The following is a 19962-nucleotide window of genomic DNA, read 5'->3' as shown; positions in this document are numbered from 1 at the left end:
ATATAAACATGTTTTTTTTATTCCGGTTTATAATGTTATTTTCTGTTGGTATCAGCTTTCCACTTTCACGAAATCATCTCTTTCATCTGCCACTTGTCTTTCCCCCGCTGTAAAGATGGAAGCTGTCCGAATCTTACATTGGGAGTTGATCGGTGTGCTGTGAGGTGGACACTTGCTCCTCAAAGGAAGAATACACTCCCAATAGTGTTAGGCACAGTGATTTGAGTATTTCTTGTTTCTGTGCCGTCGGGCTGAATGTGACTAATTTGCCGTTGAGAATCTCCACTGCTAGAGGGAGTAATTCTATTTTAGCTTGCAGTCCTAACTGCGGATCTGTTCATGCGGGTACCTTGCAGTGTTTTGCGACTGCTTTGACACACTTTAAAATGTTTTATACCAAATTATTGCTTTGAGTCTTCCGCGGTCGTTAACGTCTCAAGAGGCCACCATCTCCAGGAATCTTCTTTTGCTCGTTTCCCGCAGTACGTTGCACGGAACCCTCTCGGACCGTGAGATGGTTTTCTCAAGCTCACAATTTTAAAGGTGATATCTGCTTTCTTTGGACCTACATTTTTTTGTAAGGGCGACCTTATACCTCAACTGCATATACTTTTGTAGTGGTGTTTTGGTCGATGGAATTCCAGATTTTGCGGTTCCTGCACACGGCCAACACCAGTGACGATTATCTGAACTGGTTCTGGGCGGGCCTTTTCTATCGTTGGCCGAATTGAAAATGTGACCTGAATTATAGTGGCAATACTATATGATCAGTCTTTTGCGCAAAGGTTAAATTGCATTGGCGGTTGGTGTTTTTGCCCTGTCGGCAAAGACTACACAGACTCCTGGGGCAAGGCGCTGTTAGCGAGCACCTATGAAGGACGAACGGCACACGAGGGGGTGGGTGGGTGACACAACTCCTGGCCGTTTTTGTCTCCCCAGTGTCGATGTTTATCGCACCAGGTACTAATTTGAGTCAACCTCGGGGAGGCCCAGGACCGGTTCAGATAATTGTCACAGGTGTTGGCCATGAGTGGGAATCGAACTCGGGTCGCCGGGTTCGTAGCGCAGCCCGTTAAGTACTACACTACCATTCCCCACAAACTCTCACACTCCTACACACACAAACACTCCTACACACACAAACACTCCTACACACACAAACACTCCGAGACATACAAACTGACACGAAGACAAAGATCCTACGTATAGCTTTAACAGACTCTCACACACCCGCTCACACTCCCACGCACACACACACACTCCCACACACACACACCCACACACACAATCCCACACACACACACAATCCCACACACACACCTGCTCACACACACACAAAGATCCCCCTATAGCCTTAACAGATTGTAGGGGCAAGTGCTATTAGCGAGCGCCTATGAAGGCCGGAACGGTACACGAGGGGGTGGGTGGCAAGCACCACGCCCGACCACCTTTGTCTCCCCAGTGGCGATGTTTACACACCGGTTTAGATAATCGTCACTGGGGTTGGCCGTGAGCGGGAATCAAACTCGGGTCGCCGGGTTCGTAGCGCAGCGCGCTAACCACTACACTACCGCTCCCCACACACACACACACTCCCACACACCTGCCCACACTCCCACACACCTGCCCACACACACTCCCACACACCACACACTCACACACACCTGCTCACACACACTGCCACACACCTGTTCACACACACCTGTTCACACACACACACACCTACTGACACACACACACACTCTCACACACCACACACACACACTCCCACACACCTGCCCACACACTCCCACACACCTGTACACACACACGTCCACACACACTCCCACACACCTGGTCACACACGTCCACACACACTCACACACACCTGTACACACACACACCACACACACACCTGCTCACACACACTGCCACACACTTGTTCACACACACACCTATTCACACACACACACCTACTGACACGCACACACACTATCACACACCACACACACACACTCCCACACACCTGCCCACACACTCCCACACACCTGTACACACACACGTCCACACACACTCCCACACACCTGGTCACACACGTCCACACACACACTCCCACACACTCCCACACACCCACACACACCCACACACACCACACACTCCCACACTCCCACACACCTGCCCACACCTGCCCACACTGTTACTCACCTGTAAACAAACAACGCGCCCGTTGCCATGGCGAGCGGGCGTTGAGTGTTGGACGCGGAATCCAGGAGACTTGAGGCCAGATTCTGTGAGTGCATCATTATCATCATCACTACTGCACTCCTACATCTAAAATACAAACGTACACTCTCTTGCCTCTTATACGCCGACTCGTGTGTGTATACACTGTGTAGTGTTCATGAAGATATATACAGAACGGTACTCATATAGACGAATGCTGTACAGGTCACACTCATACACGTAATGTACGCACTATGCATACTGGTATACTGTACTCGTATACACACACCAACTCGTACACAAACTCGTACACACCGACTCATACACACCGACTCATACACACCGAGTCATACATACCGACTCGTACACCGACTCGTACCGTACACAAACTCATACACACCAACTCGTACGAAAAAAAATCTTAATAACAATTGTTTTGCTTATGATGCTGTTGATGTTGATAATAATGAAGTTTCGTGGTTGCTGATGCTGTTAATGATGATGGTGATGTATGCAGGCCCTGTGTGTTGGAGATGGCGTGGCGCTGTGAGCGATGTGGGATGGGATTCCGCTCCCAGCAGCTGAAGAACAAACACAGGGATAGGTTCTGCATCGGAGACGTGCACGGGGAGAGGAGCAACACTCCCTCTCACCTGGTGAGAGAGCCAAGAGAGAGAGTGAGGAGGGATTAGAAGAGAGAGTAGAAACACTCTCACCTGGTGAGATCGCCAAGAGAGAGAGAGGAGGGATTAGAAGAGAGTGGAGCATCACTCCCTCTCACCTGGTGAGAGAGATGATTTTGCTTCTAGGCAAAATCTTCATCAATTTGAATCGTCGACCATCGCTTCTACGCAGATGACGCCCACATCTGCACCGTCACCGACTCCGTGAATTCAATCTCGCTGCCGCTCTCACGCACCCTGCCCTGGTGCAGCCTTAGATTGGCTCTAGCCTCCTACAGATAAGTTTCTCCAAAGTTGAAGCACTCCTTTTTGGGATAAACACCAGTTTGAGTCTGGCACCTCCTGAACTCTGACACCACACTGGTGCACAGTGTGCGAAACCTGGGAGATGTCATTGATCGTGACATCTCGTTTTCTTGCCACACATCACAAAATGTTCAGGATCTCACACCTCCATCTGGGCCGCATCTTCCACAGTTACTGATGGGAACTTCATCTATGCCTTGATAACATCTCAACTCGACTACTGCGACTGCCCTGTGATCTTCCCTTGTCCCTCCAAACTCAAGATGATCAAACTGCCACTGCCCGACTCCTCAATCGCACCCGTTAACGAGACCACATCACCACAATACTTCCATCCCCCTTCATCCAGTCCCGTTTCAATGTCAACAATCCTCTCACTATCGTCAAGATCATCCATAGACCCACCCCAGCCGACCCGCTGATTTCAACCTACTCTCCAATCGCTCTCTACTCCAGTAACCAAAACATCATGTCAGCCCCCAGTCAACCTCCACTCAGTGGCAGGTCGTTTCATTGTCATCTGCTGCCCAAATAGTCTGGATTTTCCTGTTCCCAACCATCCATGCGGTTGGCTTCCTGCCCCTGTTCAAGTTCAGTCTCAAGACTTTTTTCTCTCTGTCTCTCTCTGCTTTATGACTGATGGCCTTTTTCTCTCTATAAATAAATACGTCTCCTTTCCCCGAGATGCCCATGTTCCGCTGTTCTGTACAGCAATCTTGAGATGCGGTCGAATGTGTAAGCGATTGAAATCCACGTCATGTTGCTCGTGTGGGTCGCGTCTTGCTCTGTGTGCAACAGGCGTCGCAGCTGATGTCGTTTAAGAAACGTCGCGAGGAGATGAGGACACGGCGAGACATGGAGGAGAAGCTTCTCCTGGAGAGAGAGAGGGGCATCCTGAGACGGGAGGGCAGTGGGGACGATGATGGAGACGAACAAGCCCTTGGCCACCTCGCGCAAGAGGTGCTGCCCCCTGCCCCCCTCGCCTAGTCTGCTGTAAACCGGTTCAGTCTCCCTCCACCACCCGGCAATATCCCAAGCTTTGTAACGACTGGGGAAGGGACGGGATGCCGGGATGGAAGTCCACATGACAGACAAAGAGGGCATGCCCCAAAATGAGCACCATGTAGAAAGGGAAGGGGAGGAGGGGGAGAAGGAATGACGAGGCCAAGATATCAGGGATGACAGTGATGATGAGAGGAGGGAAGAGGGGGGAAGAGATGAGGAGCGAGCAGCAGTGAGCTGCACGGAGCGGAGTGTGTTTTCAGAGGAGGCATTCAGAGTGGGGGTGGCCACACAGAAGTCAAGTGATTTATGGGAGACTTGAGCTGATTTAGACGTACTGTATACCAGCCTGTGAGTTAGTCTCGTTTGCTCAAATTTCATGGTGACCTCAAACAAGAGGACCACAATGCACTTCTTCAGGAAATGCTGATTGAATTTGACTAATACACAAAACCCGAGTGCTTTTTTAACCATTTATTTGTGAGCTGCTTGAAACTTATATCAGTTTAGTCTCAAAATAGTTTGGGGGCAGCCGTTCCAAACCTTTCTGGACCCGCCATCCGCTGTCAACGATCACCTTATTTTGCGGACCACCATGCACGAATCAACTATTAAACAAAAAATGCAGTCCTCTAAAAATGCTGCCAAATGTTCATTAAATAACAATTAAAAACGAATTTGTCGCTTTAGTAATAAACCTGAAAAAATGTGTTGCATCTGCAACAGTTTCGTGGACCACTTTCCACGGTCCTGTGGACCACCAGGGTCTACGGAGCACAGGCTGGGATCCACTGATCTGAAGTAGCTGAGCATGAACCCAGCATCGACCAGATTATACCCCGCCTAATCTAGGCTGGTTTAACTTCAGCCCAATTTATACTAGTGCTGATGCAGTGCAGAGTTCTGTTTCGTCGTGGCGTCTCTAGCTGTGCGTTGATTTGTTCAGACTAAACTAAAACTAAACTATTTTTATTTTACCAGGTAAGACCCACTAGCTGTCTAGCCCTTTTCCAGAGGTGACCTGGTCGTAATGATAGCTCAACTAAGTGGCTTATCGTGTGTACATTTATAGCAGCTAAATACTCGAAATGCATGCTTCTAAATGTGGAGGGAAAAACCGGAGGACCCGGATAAAAATCCACACGACCACGAGTAGAACACGCAAACTCCACATATACAGGCGTCAGGGTCGTGATCGAACCCTGGACCTCCTGTATACCAGGCAGAACCGGCCCTAGACCTTTGGGGGCCCTAAGCAAAATTTGGTTGGAGGCCCCTTTGATGTATGATTTTTTTCACCCACTAGCTAGCAGTGACTCTAGGGGACCCTCTGCTGGCCACGGGGCCCTTTGCAATTGCAAGGGTCGCTTAGTGGCTGGGCCGGCTCTGACACCAGGCGATGTAGTTAACATCGCGCCACTGCGGTGATTAACTGGGGGTTAAAGGTTGTTGTCTGAGATGTCGCTGCACGCTCTGCCCTGTAGTTTCACAAACTGCGTGCGTCCATTGAGGCGAACATTGCCACCAACCGCTCCTGGAGAGGCAATGAAGAAGTGAGTACTTTAAATCAGTCGGCTCCAGTTGGCCGAGTCGGAGACACACGACTTTAATTGGACCTGCCAACTTTAAGCAGCTTTTTTCCCAAATTCTGATCCTAACCCTAAACCTTAATCAAACACTAAGTTTAACACAAGCCCTGACCCCAACACTAACTCGAAGCCAAACATGAACACTAACCATATGCTTAACCATACATTTTAACCCAACCCCTTACGTTAACATTAACCATAATCCTAAGAGGTAACTCTGACTCGAAACTAAACCCTTTTCCTTACCATAACTCTACATCTAACGCTCTGCCTGACATTATTTAATAACTCTAACCCAAACTCTAACCCTGACCATGACTCTAACCCTGACTCTAACCCTAACCCAGACCCTGATTCTAACCATGACCCTGACTCTAACCCTGACCCTGGCTGTAACACTGACTCTAAACATGATGCTGACTCTCATCCCAACTCTAACCCTGACCATGACTTTAACACTGACTCTAACTCTAACCCAGACCCTGACTCTAACCCTGACCCTGACTCTGTGGTGGCAGGACATCAACACCAAAAATATGCAGCTGAGGACCTTGGCAGAGGCTCATGGGAGGCAGCTCGCCGAAATCCAGGCCCGGAATTCTGAGCTGGAGCATCAGAGAGAAGGTGAGAAGCCTAATTGGTTCTTTCGGTAAAGTCACGTAGAATGGAAATAATAAAATAATAAAAATAAAACATTATAAAATAATTATCACGACGTTTCGGCCACAACGCAAGCAGCCGTCCTCAGGTGGAGAACAGGTCTGTCGAGAAGACAGAGTCTGAATCATTCACCTGAGGACGGCTGCTTGCGTTGTGGCCGAAACGTCGTGAGAATTATTTTATAATGTTTTATTTTTATTATTTGACTATTTCCATTCTCCGTGACTTTACCGAAAGAACCAAGAAGATGAATCCCTGCAGTCACGAAAGCTTTAAATCGAAATTGAAGGTGAGAGGTGATCGCTGAGGCCACGTTCTAGCTCGGCGTCTCTCACATGGTCATCGTGAACCAAAATAATAAACCAAGTTCCCAAGTGTAGCGAGTCCGATGGCCTCGGCTTGATCACCGATGACCGCACAAAATCCCATCACGTAAAGCTAGGCTCTGCACTTGACAAAAGTTTAGCTCTGAGAATTAGACGTACTGGTTTGATTGTCATGTGGCGAACATTGCTATCAGTGGCAGAACGAGTGGGAAAATTCTGCCCGCTACTGCCTGGACCAGAATTCACTTGAAGGGATTTTGAAGGTAGCTCTGTGGTATCCACTTTTCTAACACATTGGGTTGCATTCCTCTGTGAGTGATCCCAATTGGGCTCTTCGTCTCATGGCATGACGTTCGTAGCATAATCTCAATAAAATTGGAGAAAAGGACAAAATATATATGATCGTTTTTACGCATCACAGACAAGAAGGCCACGGATTAGAGAAGCTTGTGATGGTGTTTGCAAGTTTTTTTTAATCGGCGATTTATGCGCAGACATACGCAGGAAAATGGAGGAGCTGTCTTCACGAAAACAAGGCGGAGGTGGAGGAGGAGGAGAGGGTGTGGCAGAAGACAACTCCGTGTCGAGACTTATCCGGGAACTGCGCGAGCAGGAGCAGCGCAACCAGGCCTCGCTGGGCCTCCTCACTCAGCAGCTCCAGCAGCTGCAAGGCAAAGCCTCGTGAGTTGGACCTTGGTGACCTGTGACCCCACTGATTACCCTGCATCCTGGTCCTGGGTCCAACCATCGGGGCTGGGCGTGTTTTTTCTCTTAGGGAGTTCATAATATTCTTTGGGTCTTTCGGTAAAGTCACGTAGATAGGTTTCTTTGAACCTATCTACGTGACTTTACCGAAATACCCAGAGAATTTGAATTTCTGCAGTCACGAAAGCTTTAAGTCGGAGTTCATAATGTTTATGTCAGATTCATAATGGCCTTGTCAGGTTCATATCGTTATGTCAGGTCCATAATGGCCGTGTGAGATTCATAATGGCCAACTCAGATTAATAATGGCCGGGTCACGTTCATTATGGTTGTGTCAGCTGTATAATGTTTGTGTTAGGTTCAATATCACTGACCACTGCAGTCTCGGGTTTGATCCCTGTATATGGGATGTTAAATTATGTCTGTGTGTGTGTTTGTGAGTGAATGTGCATGTCTGTGCATGTCCTTGTGTGCATGCACGTATGTGTCACACATGTAATGATGGACACTGCACCATGAGCTCTATTGCTTGAGTTTAATTTCCATTCATGCCTAACTTGAGTGCCATTTATGATTAGAACTTGTCCTGAGCCTCCCCTAGGTCGACTCAGCCTTAAATGAGAATCTTTTGTGATGTGTAAACAACAGCAGCAGGTAAAAAAAGGTGGCCGGATGTGGTTCTGACCACACCACCCCTGAGTGTACGATGTTAAACTTAATAGGTGCTCTATCACGGTACTTGCTGATAGTCTATGGTATATTAATCAACAGGGCATCCTTGTATTTATGTGTGTACATATCCACGTGGACACATTTCTCTTTGCGTCTCTATCCAGGTCCAATCCTGCAGAAGGAACGACTGAACCTCAGTCCAATCAAAACATGGCCCCGTTTATTCCTTACCTAGGAGGCGGAAGCCTTTCTGCAGAGATCAGGTGAGAGACAATGTCAAGACGTCAGTCTTGTATTTGTCATTTCCTGCCTTTCTTGGATTTATAAGGTCATCTTTCTATAAGTTTAGAAAACACCTTCTAAAGTTGGTCATGATACATTCGATGACCAATTCCGTAGATTCCACTGCACTTCGCCATTGCTTCCTTCCTCCTGCTAGATCCAATAGTTCTTGCACAGTCGGCACCTTATATCTGTTGTCACGAGGCCTCATTTACGAACGACCACAAAACCACTGTCATGTGAACGCGAGCTTCGTCTTCCTTCTCCCCATTTCTTTCCTCTCCTTCCTGTCTCCTCTCTCATCCCCGCATCTCTCCTTTCCTCTTTGCGTCTCTATTATTTACTCCGTGTCTCCCCTCTCCCCATTGTGGGATCCCCTCTCCTCCCCGTGTGTCGCATGCGTCCCCGTGTGTGCCCGCAGTGCTGTGCGTATGCATTACCTGCACAGCGGGGGACGGGACCCCGTGCTCCTCGGCCACATGCAGGCTCTGCAGGCAGAGGCGGAGGCCCTGGAGAAGCCTCGACCTGCACGGGCACCAAGGCAGGAGAAGCCTCGACACAAGGGCCACAGTGGGTGAAGCAGCATCATCATTGGCAACATCAATACAGTAATATCATCATCGTTGTCATCATAGCCAACATTATCAACAACATCCTAAGCGGCATCTTCTGTATTAACGTCATAATCATCTTCAGTATTGTCGGTGAACATTGTCATCGTCTTCATCATTATCAGCATGATGCTTATCAACATCATGCATCAATTTCAGCAACAGTCGTAAATATATCATCATCAGTAACATTATTAGCAGAAGCATCAACTTCATCAGCAGTTGCATCATCATTATCAGCAACATTATAATTTTCCCAACACCATCATCATTCTCATCAATGCCGTCATCATAATTATCATTAGTAATAACGACATCAACAACATTATCATGTTTTAGCGTCATCAATGTTTCATACCATCGGTCATCAGCAGCAGCCAAGGCAGAGGCTACTGGCGCACACTCCGTTTCCTAGACATGAGCGATTGCGTTCCCAACCACCTCCTGTGAGTTCAGGAGGGTCTGCTTTGTGGTTTTCGCAGAACGTGGAGAGGCCCTCAGACGAAGCCTGGACGCTGAACTTTTGGCCGTGGAGTTGGAGAACCAGCGCCTGGAGGATGAGATTTTCCGCCTCAAGATCCGGGGAGACAGGAAGAGGCACGGAAGCGATGGTACGATGTCGCTTGAATTCACCCCCACCGCCGACCGTATTCCTCTTCTTGTACTACTATCAGCTTCACGTCGTCACGAGAGCAAGACATTCCCATTGTGAACTCTTGACAATGGGATAAACACAATGAGTGGTGCACCCCACATTGTATCAGACAACGGGCTGTGGAAGGTGACATCACAGAACCATTTTTGAATTCCATTAAATTCCTCCTTATCCACACTAGGTGGTCCTGAACGTGTTTCGTCTCATGGCCAATGAACGAATTTGGTTCTTAAAGCTGGAATTTGCAGTCATTGATGATTGCTTTGAGACCGTCGGCTCGTACGACACTTGAGATCCCAGTTTAATCACAGGTGGCTCAATGCTGAATAGAACCCAGAATCTCAACGGTGCCAGTTCAATTTCGATCTAAAGCTTTCGTGACTGCAGGGATTCATCTTCTTGGTTCTTTCGGTAAAGTCACGTAGAAGGGAAATAATAAAATAATACAAATAAAACATCATCAAATAATTCTCACGACGTTTCGGCCACAACGCAAGCAGCCGTCCTCAGGTGAAGAACAGGTCTGTTGGAAAGACAGCGTCTGAATGAACACCACCAGGCTTGGCAGCGTATATTTAAGCTAGGTTGGAGGGGGAAGAGCGCCTTGACAAAATAATTTGCAGTTCAGTTACTCAGACAGACATGATAAATCCACCAGAGTCACGATGACCACCTCCTTCGCTTCGAAGAGACCAGGTCTCAGAATCAGTCTCAATTGAAACTGGGCTCCAGGAGGATCTGGGCTCCAGGAGATTGGGTTTTGCCTCGAGGTTTGGGTTGACCCGGCATGCGGCTTGTCCCATCACAGACGAGCTGAGCAAGGAGCTCCAGCTGCTGCAGCGGGAGCACATGATGAAGATGGCGGAGCTGGAGGCCGAGATGGATCTGCTGAGACAGCAGATGCAGCAGTCGGGCGGAGGCGCTCGGAATCAGTCACTGATGCAACATCAGCAGCCGCAGCCACCGCTAACTCCACCACTTCCACATGTGAGCGTGTGCGTGTGCAGGTCTCAACAGGAGACAGACTCGCACACACAATCACCTGAGTCTGTCTCACTGCGAGACGTGTCACCTCTCCACCCACACTCGCCTGTCTCACTGTGAGGTTTAGTGAGACATGTCCCCTCACCACCCACACTCGCCTGTCTCACTGTGAGGTTTAGTGGGACTCGTCCCCTCTCCACCCACACTTGTCTGTCTCACTGTGAGGTTTAGTGAGACTGGTCACCTCTCCATCCACACTCGCCTGTCTCACTGTGAGGTTTAGTGAGACTCGTCCCCTCTCCACCCACACTCGCCTGTCTCACTGTGAGGTTTAGTGAGACTCATCACCTCTCCACCCACACTCGCCTGTCTCACTGTGAGGTTTAGTGAGACTCATCACCTCTCCACCCACATTCGCCTGTCTCGCTGTGAGGTTTAGTGAGACTCATCACCTCTCCACCCACACTCGCCTGTCTCACTGTGAGGTTTAGTGAGACTCATCACCTCTCCACCCACACTCGCCTGTCTCACTGTGAGGTTTAGTGAGACTCATCACCTCTCCACCCACACTCGCCTGTCTCGCTGTGAGGTTTAGTGAGACTCGTCACCTCTCCACCCACACTCGCCTGTCTCGCTGTGAGGTTTAGTGAGACTCATCACCTCTCCACCCACACTCGCCTGTCTCGCTGTGAGGTTTAGTGAGACTCATCACCTCTCCACCCACACTCGCCTGTCTCGCTGTGAGGTTTAGTGAGACTCATCACCTCTCCACCCACACTCGCCTGTCTCGCTGTGAGGTTTAGTGAGACTCGTCCCCTCTCCACCCACACTCGCCTGTCTCACTGCGAGGTTTAGTGAGACTCATCACCTCTCCACCCACACTCGCCTGTCTCGCTGTGAGGTTTAGTGAGACTCGTCCCCTCTCCACCCACACTCGCTTGTCTCGCTGTGAGGTTTAGTGAGACTCATCACCTCTCCACCCACACTCGCCTGTCTCACTGTGAGGTTTAGTGAGACTCATCACCTCTCCACCCACACTCGCCTGTCTCACTGTGAGGTTTAGTGAGACTCATCACCTCTCCACCCACACTCGCCTGTCTTGCTGTGAGGTTTAGTGAGACTCATCACCTCTCCACCCACACTCGCCTGTCTCGCTGTGAGGTTTAGTGAGACTCGTCCCCTCTCCACCCACACTCGCCTGTCTCACTGTGAGGTTTAGTGAGACTCATCACCTCTCCACCCACACTCGCCTGTCTCGCTGTGAGGTTTAGTGAGACTCATCACCTCTCCACCCACACTCGCCTGTCTCGCTGTGAGGTTTAGTGAGACTCGTCCCCTCTCCACCCACACTCGCCTGTCTCGCTGTGAGGTTTAGTGAGACTCGTCCCCTCTCCACCCACACTCGCCTGTCTCACTGTGAGGTTTAGTGAGACTCATCACCTCTCCACCCACACTCGCCTGTCTCGCTGTGAGGTTTAGTGAGACTCGTCCCCTCTCCACCCACACTCGCCTGTCTCGCTGTGAGGTTTAGTGAGACTCGTCCCCTCTCCACCCACACTCGCCTGTCTCACTGTGAGGTTTAGTGAGACTCATCACCTCTCCACCCACACTCGCCTGTCTCGCTGTGAGGTTTAGTGAGACTCATCACCTCTCCACCCACACTCGCCTGTCTCGCTGTGCGGTTTAGTGAGACTCATCACCTCTCCACCCACACTCGCCTGTCTCACTGTGAGGTTTAGTGAGACTCATCACCTCTCCACCCACACTCGCCTGTCTCGCTGTGAGGTTTAGTGAGACTCATCACCTCTCCACCCACACTCGCCTGTCTCGCTGTGCGGTTTAGTGAGACTCATCACCTCTCCACCCACACTCGCCTGTCTCACTGTGAGGTTTAGTGAGACTCATCACCTCTCCACCCACACTCGCCTGTCTCGCTGTGAGGTTTAGTGAGACTCATCACCTCTCCACCCACACTCGCCTGTCTCGCTGTGAGGTTTAGTGAGACTCATCACCTCTCCACCCACACTCGCCTGTCTGACTGTGAGGTTTAGTGAGACTCATCACCTCTCCACCCACACTCGCCTGTCTCGCTGTGAGGTTTAGTGAGACTCATCACCTCTCCACCCACACTCGGCTGTCTCACTGTGAGGTTTAGTGAGACTCATCACCTCTCCACCCACACTCGCCTGTCTCGCTGTGAGGTTTAGTGAGACTCATCACCTCTCCACCCACACTCGCCTGTCTCGCTGTGAGGTTTAGTGAGACTCATCACCTCTCCACCCACACTCGCCTGTCTCGCTGTGAGGTTTAGTGAGACTCGTCCCCTCTCCACCCACACTCGCCTGTCTCGCCGTGAGGTTTAGTGAGACTCATCACCTCTCCACCCACACTCGCCTGTCTCGCTGTGAGGTTTAGTGAGACTCATCACCTCTCCACCCACACTCGCCTGTCTCACTGTGAGGTTTAGTGAGACTCATCACCTCTCCACCCACACTCGCCTGTCTCGCTGTGAGGTTTAGTGAGACTCATCACCTCTCCACCCACACTCGCCTGTCTCGCTGTGAGGTTTAGTGAGACTCATCACCTCTCCACCCACACTCGCCTGTCTGACTGTGAGGTTTAGTGAGACTCATCACCTCTCCACCCACACTCGCCTGTCTCGCTGTGAGGTTTAGTGAGACTCATCACCTCTCCACCCACACTCGGCTGTCTCACTGTGAGGTTTAGTGAGACTCATCACCTCTCCACCCACACTCGCCTGTCTCGCTGTGAGGTTTAGTGAGACTCATCACCTCTCCACCCACACTCGCCTGTCTCGCTGTGAGGTTTAGTGAGACTCATCACCTCTCCACCCACACTCGCCTGTCTCGCTGTGAGGTTTAGTGAGACTCGTCCCCTCTCCACCCACACTCGCCTGTCTCGCTGTGAGGTTTAGTGAGACTCATCACCTCTCCACCCACACTCGCCTGTCTCGCTGTGAGGTTTAGTGAGACTCATCACCTCTCCACCCACACTCGCCTGTCTCACTGTGAGGTTTAGTGAGACTCATCACCTCTCCACCCACACTCCCCGCTGCCTGTGCCAGGATGGGATCAGAGCTCAAACTCCGACCCTCGCTCGCCATTTCCTCGACCCCGCTGAGGCCATGGGACCATCGCCATACGACCCCTCGTGAGTCTCCCAACTTTGAACCCTTGAACCCTAAAACCAAACTGAAGGTGATTGCCCATCTCTCGTGTCGTATATCTCTTCCTGTTTTCTGGCTCTTCGTGTTTCTCGCTTCCTGTTTCTCTCTTTCCCTCTCTGTCGTAGTGTTTGTTGATGTAACGTTCTTACCCACCCCGACTGTACATCTGTGAAAAAGAGATTTATAGTTCATCGGCTTCCTCCGGTATAAACATTATTATATTTTTATTGTGATTGTGTTGCGTCTTCACTCTCTCATCTCCTTTCTCTTCTTCCTGTGTCTTCTTCCATCTCTCACTTCCGGTCACCAATGACCACACAAATAAACCCATCACATTAGAATTCGCTCCTACACTTCATTTGTCTAAATTCAGCTCTGAGAATATAAAGGTAGGGGTATTGGTTTGACTGGCACTCGACAAACGTTGAACTGTAGCAGGGCGGGTGGGAAAGTGCTGCCCCCTCGTGTGTGAATCAGAGGTCACTTCAAGGGCTCTGTGATGCGCAGTTCCACGGACCGTTCTCTAACACAGGTTATAGCACTGCTCTGCTCAGTGGCGAAACCAAGCAAAATGTGACCCTGAACATTGGTATCTTGTTGATATTTACCATTAAATGTTTATTTGTGTTAATCGAGGATCATCGTCAGAAAGCTTGGAATTTCAGGACTCCTGCCCCTCCCCCTTGGGAAGTTTCTAGAACTATCTCCTGCTCTCAGAGAGATTTTAACGGATTATTTATCTCATGACATGACACCGACAGCACAATCAAGATAAAATTGTGGAAAAATACCAAAAATATGTGAACATGGACTGCTATTCCCTAACTGTCTCTCTTACCCCCCCCCCCCGCATCCCGATGATCTCTCAGCTCTGGCTTCATCGTCTTCTACGACTTCATCTCGGGTCTGGTCCCCGGCTCACGCTCGGCTCGCCTGGTGGTCGGACTCTACCACCAGGGCCAGGAGATGGGGGTGCCGTCACCGCTGCCCCCCGTCGCGTGCCACTTGGGCTGGCCCGGCCCCAGCGCCGGCCTCACCGCCACCCTTGCTACCAGACAACCCGTGCACAGGTGTCCCTCCGCGTCCCCCCCCCCCGCTCAGTCATTCATTCATCCCTTTAGTCAGCCGTGGTCTGTCCACTGCTGGATGATGTCTATAATAACTCTTTGAAATTCCTTCATCCTTATGATATTTTAAAGTAGGTTCACGATCTATACTCTTAGGTTTTTTCAGTAAAGTCACGTAGGTAAAAATTAAAGGTTAATAAAAGTAATAATGGAAATAAAATGAAATAATAAATCACGACGTTTCGGAGGCAACACAAGTCTCCGTCATCAGGTGGGAACGTCACAGCTAAATTTACTGCATCAAGTGGGGTAATTTTAGCTGTGACGGTCCCACCTGATGACGGAGACTTGTGTTGCCTCCGAAACGTCGTGATTTATTATTTTATTTTATTTCCATTATTACTTTTATTAACTTTTAATTTTATTTTTTACCTATGTGACTTTACCCAAAAATCCTAAGAGTATGAATCCTTGCAGTCACGAAAGCTTCAAATCCGGAAGTTCACGATCTAGTTAAGTGTTCTTCACTGCAAGGCCCGCGGGCCGCTGGCAACCCATGGGGGCCTTTAGTGCGGCACCCGACGTGCGGCACCCGACAATACACAAACGATTTTGATTTAAAGCTTTCGTGACTGCAGGGATCCATCTTCTTGGTTCTTTCGGTAAAGTCACGTAGAAGGGAAATAATAAAATAATAAAAATAAAACATAATAAAATAATTCTCACGACGTTTTGGCCACAACGCAAGCACCCGTCTTCACCTGAGGTCGGCTCCTGCTGATGCTGTTGATGTGGGAGATGCCGACGATGCTGACACTGCTAATGCTGCCGATGCTGCTGATGCTGCTACTGCTGGTACTGCTGATGATGCTGCCGATGCTGCTATTGCTGATGATGATTCTGCTCCTGATGCTGTTGATGTGGGAGATGCCGACGATGCTGACACTGCTAATGCTGCCGATGCTGCTGATGCTGCTACTGCTGATGTTGGTACTGCTGATGATGCTGTCGATGCTGCTATTGCTGATGATGATTCTGCTCCTGATGCTGTTGATGTGGAAGATGCCGACGATGCTGACACTGCTAATGCTGCCGATGCTGCTGATGCTGCTACTGCTGATGCTGGTACTGCTGATGATGCTGCCGATGCTGCTATTGCTGATGATGATTCTGCTCCTGATGCTGTTGATGTGGGAGATGCCGACGATGCTGACACTGCTAATGCTGCCGATGCTGCTGATGCTGCTGATGCTGCTACTGCTGGTACTGCTGATGATGCTGCTGATGCTGCTACTGCTGGTACTGCTGATGATGCTGCCGATGCTGCTATTGCTGATGATGATTCTGCTCCTGATGCTGTTGATGTGGGAGATGCCGACGATGCTGACACTGCTAATGCTGCCGATGCTGCTGATGCTGCTGATGCTGCTACTGCTGGTACTGCTGATGATGCTGCCGATGCTGCTATTGCTGATGATGATTCTGCTCCTGATGCTGTTGATGTGGGAGATGCCGACGATGCTGACACTGCTAATGCTGCCGATGCTGCTGATGCTGCTACTGCTGGTACTGCTGACGATGCTGCCGATGCTGCTACTGCTGATGATTCTGCTCCTGATGCTGCTGTTGCCGATGGTTGACATTGGTGCTCCTGACGCTGCTGCTGCTGCTGCTACCACCGACGAGCGCGGTGACATCGAGCGGTGGCAGCAGCAGCAGTAACTCCGGCCGCGTCGTCCCGTTCTCTCGCTTTACCCGAGTCAGATTGGCCCCGTCCACGCACACTCAGCTGCTGCTTGAGCTGCAGGTGGCCTCGGCCGGGGGCGGGCAGCAGCCGTGGGGAGCTGGCGCGGGGGCCGCCGGGTCGAGGTTGGTGTCGCGGGGATGGGCGCCCGTGCACCTCTTTGACCGGCACAACCGCCTGACGAGTGGGCGCTGGAGGGTGCCGCTGCGGCTGACTCCCGTGAGGCCGGGCCTCACTCCGGGTCAGGTCAATGCCGTGCCGCAGGTGAGACACCACGTGTCGTCATTGTCGTGGGCGCCGCGGTGGCGAGATGTTAACTCCCTTGCCTGGTATGCAGGGTTCGATTCCGACCCTGACGCCTGCTGTGTATTTGGAGTTTGCATTGTCTCCCTCTCTCTTTCTCCCTGTGGTGGTGTGGATTTTTCTTCGGGTCCTCCAGTTTTTCCCCTCCACATCTAGAAACATCGTTTAGGGTATTTGGTTGCTTTAAATTTCCACGTGATAAGCCACTGCGTTGAGCTCTCATTTGTGGACTGGTAGCTTCTGAAAAAGAGCTAAATAGCGAAGTGGGCCTTACCTGGTAAAATAAATAGAGTTTAGTTAAGAGTTTAGTTTAAGTCATCATCAATCATCGATCGTCATTGTCCATCCACTGCTGGATGAAGGGCTCTCCATGCCATCGCTGTCCCTCTCGCGGACTTGCGATGCCGTAAGTCCGTCTGGCTCCTGCACGTGAGTTAATGTCATCGGGGCCATTTCTGCGTTGTGTGTCGAGATATAAACGTGGGTTTGGGGAGCGGTGGTACAGCGGTTGGCGCACAATGCTTCGAACAAGTTTGACTCCTGGCTGCGGCTAACATCAGTGGAGAGTGATACTTGAGCAGATATTGGACCTCTCCTAGGTTAACTCAGCCTTCAATGAAAGAGTGAGTTCCTGGTGCAGTCTGCGAAGGCTACACGGGGGATATTTGTGTGTGTGTGTGAGCGCGTGTAGCTGGGCAGGGCAGAGGTGTTCCTGAGACTCGTGAATGCGCGCGACGCTGAGCTGCAGTCTCTGGCACCGGTGGACCCCAGCAACGCTCAATCCTACCACTACCAGCCCCTGGTACACACACATACACACAGTCCTACCACTACCAGCCCCTGGTACACACACATACACAGATACACAAAGTTATACTACTACCAGCCCCTGGTACACACACATACACACAGTCCTATCACTACCAGCCCCTGATATTCACGCATTCAGACTCTGTCTTCTCGACATAATTCACCTGAGGACGGCTGCTTGCGTTGTGGCCGAAACGTCGTGAGAATTATTTTATTATGTTTTATTTTTATTATTTTATTATGTCCATTCTACGTGACATTACCGAAAGAACCAAGAAGATGAATCCCTGCAGTCACGAAAGCACCAGTACTTATTTGAGGATAAGTCGACCTAGGGGAGGCCCAGGACTAGTTCAGATAATTCTCACTGGTGTTCGCCATGAGCGAGAATCGAATTTGGGTCGCCAGGTTCGTAGCGCAGGGTACTAACCGCTACACTATCACGCCCCACTCACACACAGTCCCACTAGTCCATAGTACTCGCACATACACACAGTTCTTCCACTACCAGTCCCTGGTACATACAATGTGTCTACATAAAAGGCGTGTCGCCCTCAATAATGGACAAACTCAGGGGTAGGGGACCCCATCCATGCCTCCTTAACAAAACCACATTATTTCCATGAAGATCAAATTTAGGATACCACAGCTCATTCTGATAACGACATCTTCTGCTTTTTCTATTTTAAAAAAGTAAGAAGTCCCTAAATAGTAATAGCACTTCACGTTAAAAGTTTTGTTCGTTTTTTTTTTCATATTCACGAGTTACTTGGCCACACGCGTTCTATATGAACAGATGCAACTAATGCATGTGCACATTACACCTTTGTCGGAAAACGCATGTTTATTTTAAATGTGGTTAAATGCATCGATGAAACCCTTGGAGGTCACTGACTGTGGAGGATCGTAGTCCGTCGGCCAGAGGAAAAGTCTGTACCACCTCAGGTATCAACACTTTAATAGTACCGATTTACACGGCTAATACGAGTGAATGACTTGGTAAGATCCCATCATTCACTGTCATTGTCCACATTTAGACATTGGAACCGCTAAAGTGATGCCACCTCAGGTGGTAACCGCATGTGAAATATCTCCTCTGGGCTCGTGGACAAACAGCCTGAATGTATTTTCGGGTTGTACCCGCACGTCGTTCAGCACAATGTTGGTATAACCCCATTGCTGAAGAAACTCTCGGCGCGTGGAGCCAAACGTCGGAGGCCGTGCCAAACAACGCGCGGTGAAACCCAAAAAACAAATGGGAGAGCCACGATTGGTTATCTAACAATACAACATATTTTGGCTCTTTCGATTTAAAGCTTTCGTGACTGCAGGGATTCATCTTCTTGGTTCTTTCGGTAAAGTCACGTAGAATGGAAATAATAAAATAATACAAATTTAACATAAAATAATTCTCACGACGTTTCGGCCACAACGCAAGCAGCCGTCCTCAGGTGGAGTCTGAGAATTATTTTATCATGTTTTATTTTTATTATTTCCATTCTACGTGACTTTACCGAAAGAACCAAGAAGATATTGTGGCTCATCACGTTTTTTTTCTGGACCAAACCCCGCAAATGACGACCCTCGTCTAGAAATGATCCGCGGTTGTTTCTGTCCTAGGACGAGCCTGGGGGCCGCTCGGCGGCCGAGGCCCCGAAGAAGCCGTGGGGGTCCGAGGGGACGCAGCACTTCACGTTCCACCCGCACCCCCTGCTGCACACAGACCCCCCTCCCCCACGCGACCTCGGGCAGCAGAGGAATCTGTCATCACTATGAGGGCAGTGGCGGTGGTGGAGCCGCGGTAGGGCGAGAGGTGGGGGCTGGGTTAGGGGTAGAGGTGGGGGCTGGGTTAGGGGTAGAGGTGGGGGCTGTGTGAGGGGTAGAGGTGGGGGCTGTGAGGGGTAGAGGTGGGGGCTGGGTGAGGGGTAGAGGTGGGGGCTGTGTGAGGGGTAGAGGTGGGGGCTGTGAGGGGTAGAGGTGGGGGCTGGGTTAGGGGTAGAGGTGGGGGCTGGGTGAGGGGTAGAGGTGGGGGCTGGGTTAGGGGTAGAGGTGGGGGCTGTGTGAGGGGTAGAGGTGGGGGCTGTGAGGGGTAGAGGTGGGGGCTGGGTTAGGGGTAGAGGTGGGGGCTGTGAGGGGTAGAGGTGGGGGCTGGGTTAGGGGTAGAGGTGGGGGCT

At 50.3% G+C, this 19962-nt stretch overlaps 1 protein-coding gene across 2 annotated transcripts; it reads left to right on the top strand.

Annotated features, from left to right (window-relative positions):
- The first annotated feature begins 394 nt into the window (after window positions 1-394).
- CCDC17 (coiled-coil domain containing 17) lies at window positions 395-19611 on the top strand. Of its 2 annotated transcripts, none has more exons than XM_078622637.1 (15): window positions 395-543; window positions 2720-2858; window positions 3990-4151; window positions 5678-5746; window positions 6301-6406; window positions 7263-7449; window positions 8310-8408; window positions 8849-8997; window positions 9521-9649; window positions 10502-10680; window positions 13763-13848; window positions 14734-14934; window positions 16696-16939; window positions 17670-17780; window positions 19409-19611. In XM_078622637.1, the coding sequence occupies exons 2-15, from the start codon at window positions 2736-2738 to the stop codon at window positions 19562-19564; spliced, it is 2001 nt and encodes a 666-aa protein (XP_078478763.1). In that variant the 5' UTR covers window positions 395-543; window positions 2720-2735; the 3' UTR covers window positions 19565-19611. The 2 variants fall into 2 exon arrangements, with proteins under 2 accessions (XP_078478763.1, XP_078478771.1); XM_078622645.1 differs by lacking the exon at window positions 395-543 and adding an exon at window positions 574-2269.
- Window positions 19612-19962: the final 351 nt, after the last annotated feature.

This window comes from Lampetra planeri, chromosome 3 (genome assembly GCF_965212315.1).
Source record: "Lampetra planeri chromosome 3, kcLamPlan1.2.h2, whole genome shotgun sequence".
NCBI classification, from domain to species: domain Eukaryota; kingdom Metazoa; phylum Chordata; class Hyperoartia; order Petromyzontiformes; family Petromyzontidae; genus Lampetra; species Lampetra planeri.
This window is presented reverse-complemented; position numbering and strand designations above follow the sequence as displayed.

Coding starts and splice junctions, on each gene's coding strand:
- CCDC17 (XM_078622637.1), top strand. CDS start 2,736: ATGGCGTGGCGCTGTGAGCGATGTGGGATGGGATTCCGCTCCCAGCAG. Junction 7,450..8,309: donor CAGCTGCAAGGCAAAGCCTC/GTGAGTTGGACC, acceptor GTCTCTATCCAG/GTCCAATCCTGCAGAAGGAA. Junction 17,781..19,408: donor CCTACCACTACCAGCCCCTG/GTACACACACAT, acceptor TTTCTGTCCTAG/GACGAGCCTGGGGGCCGCTC.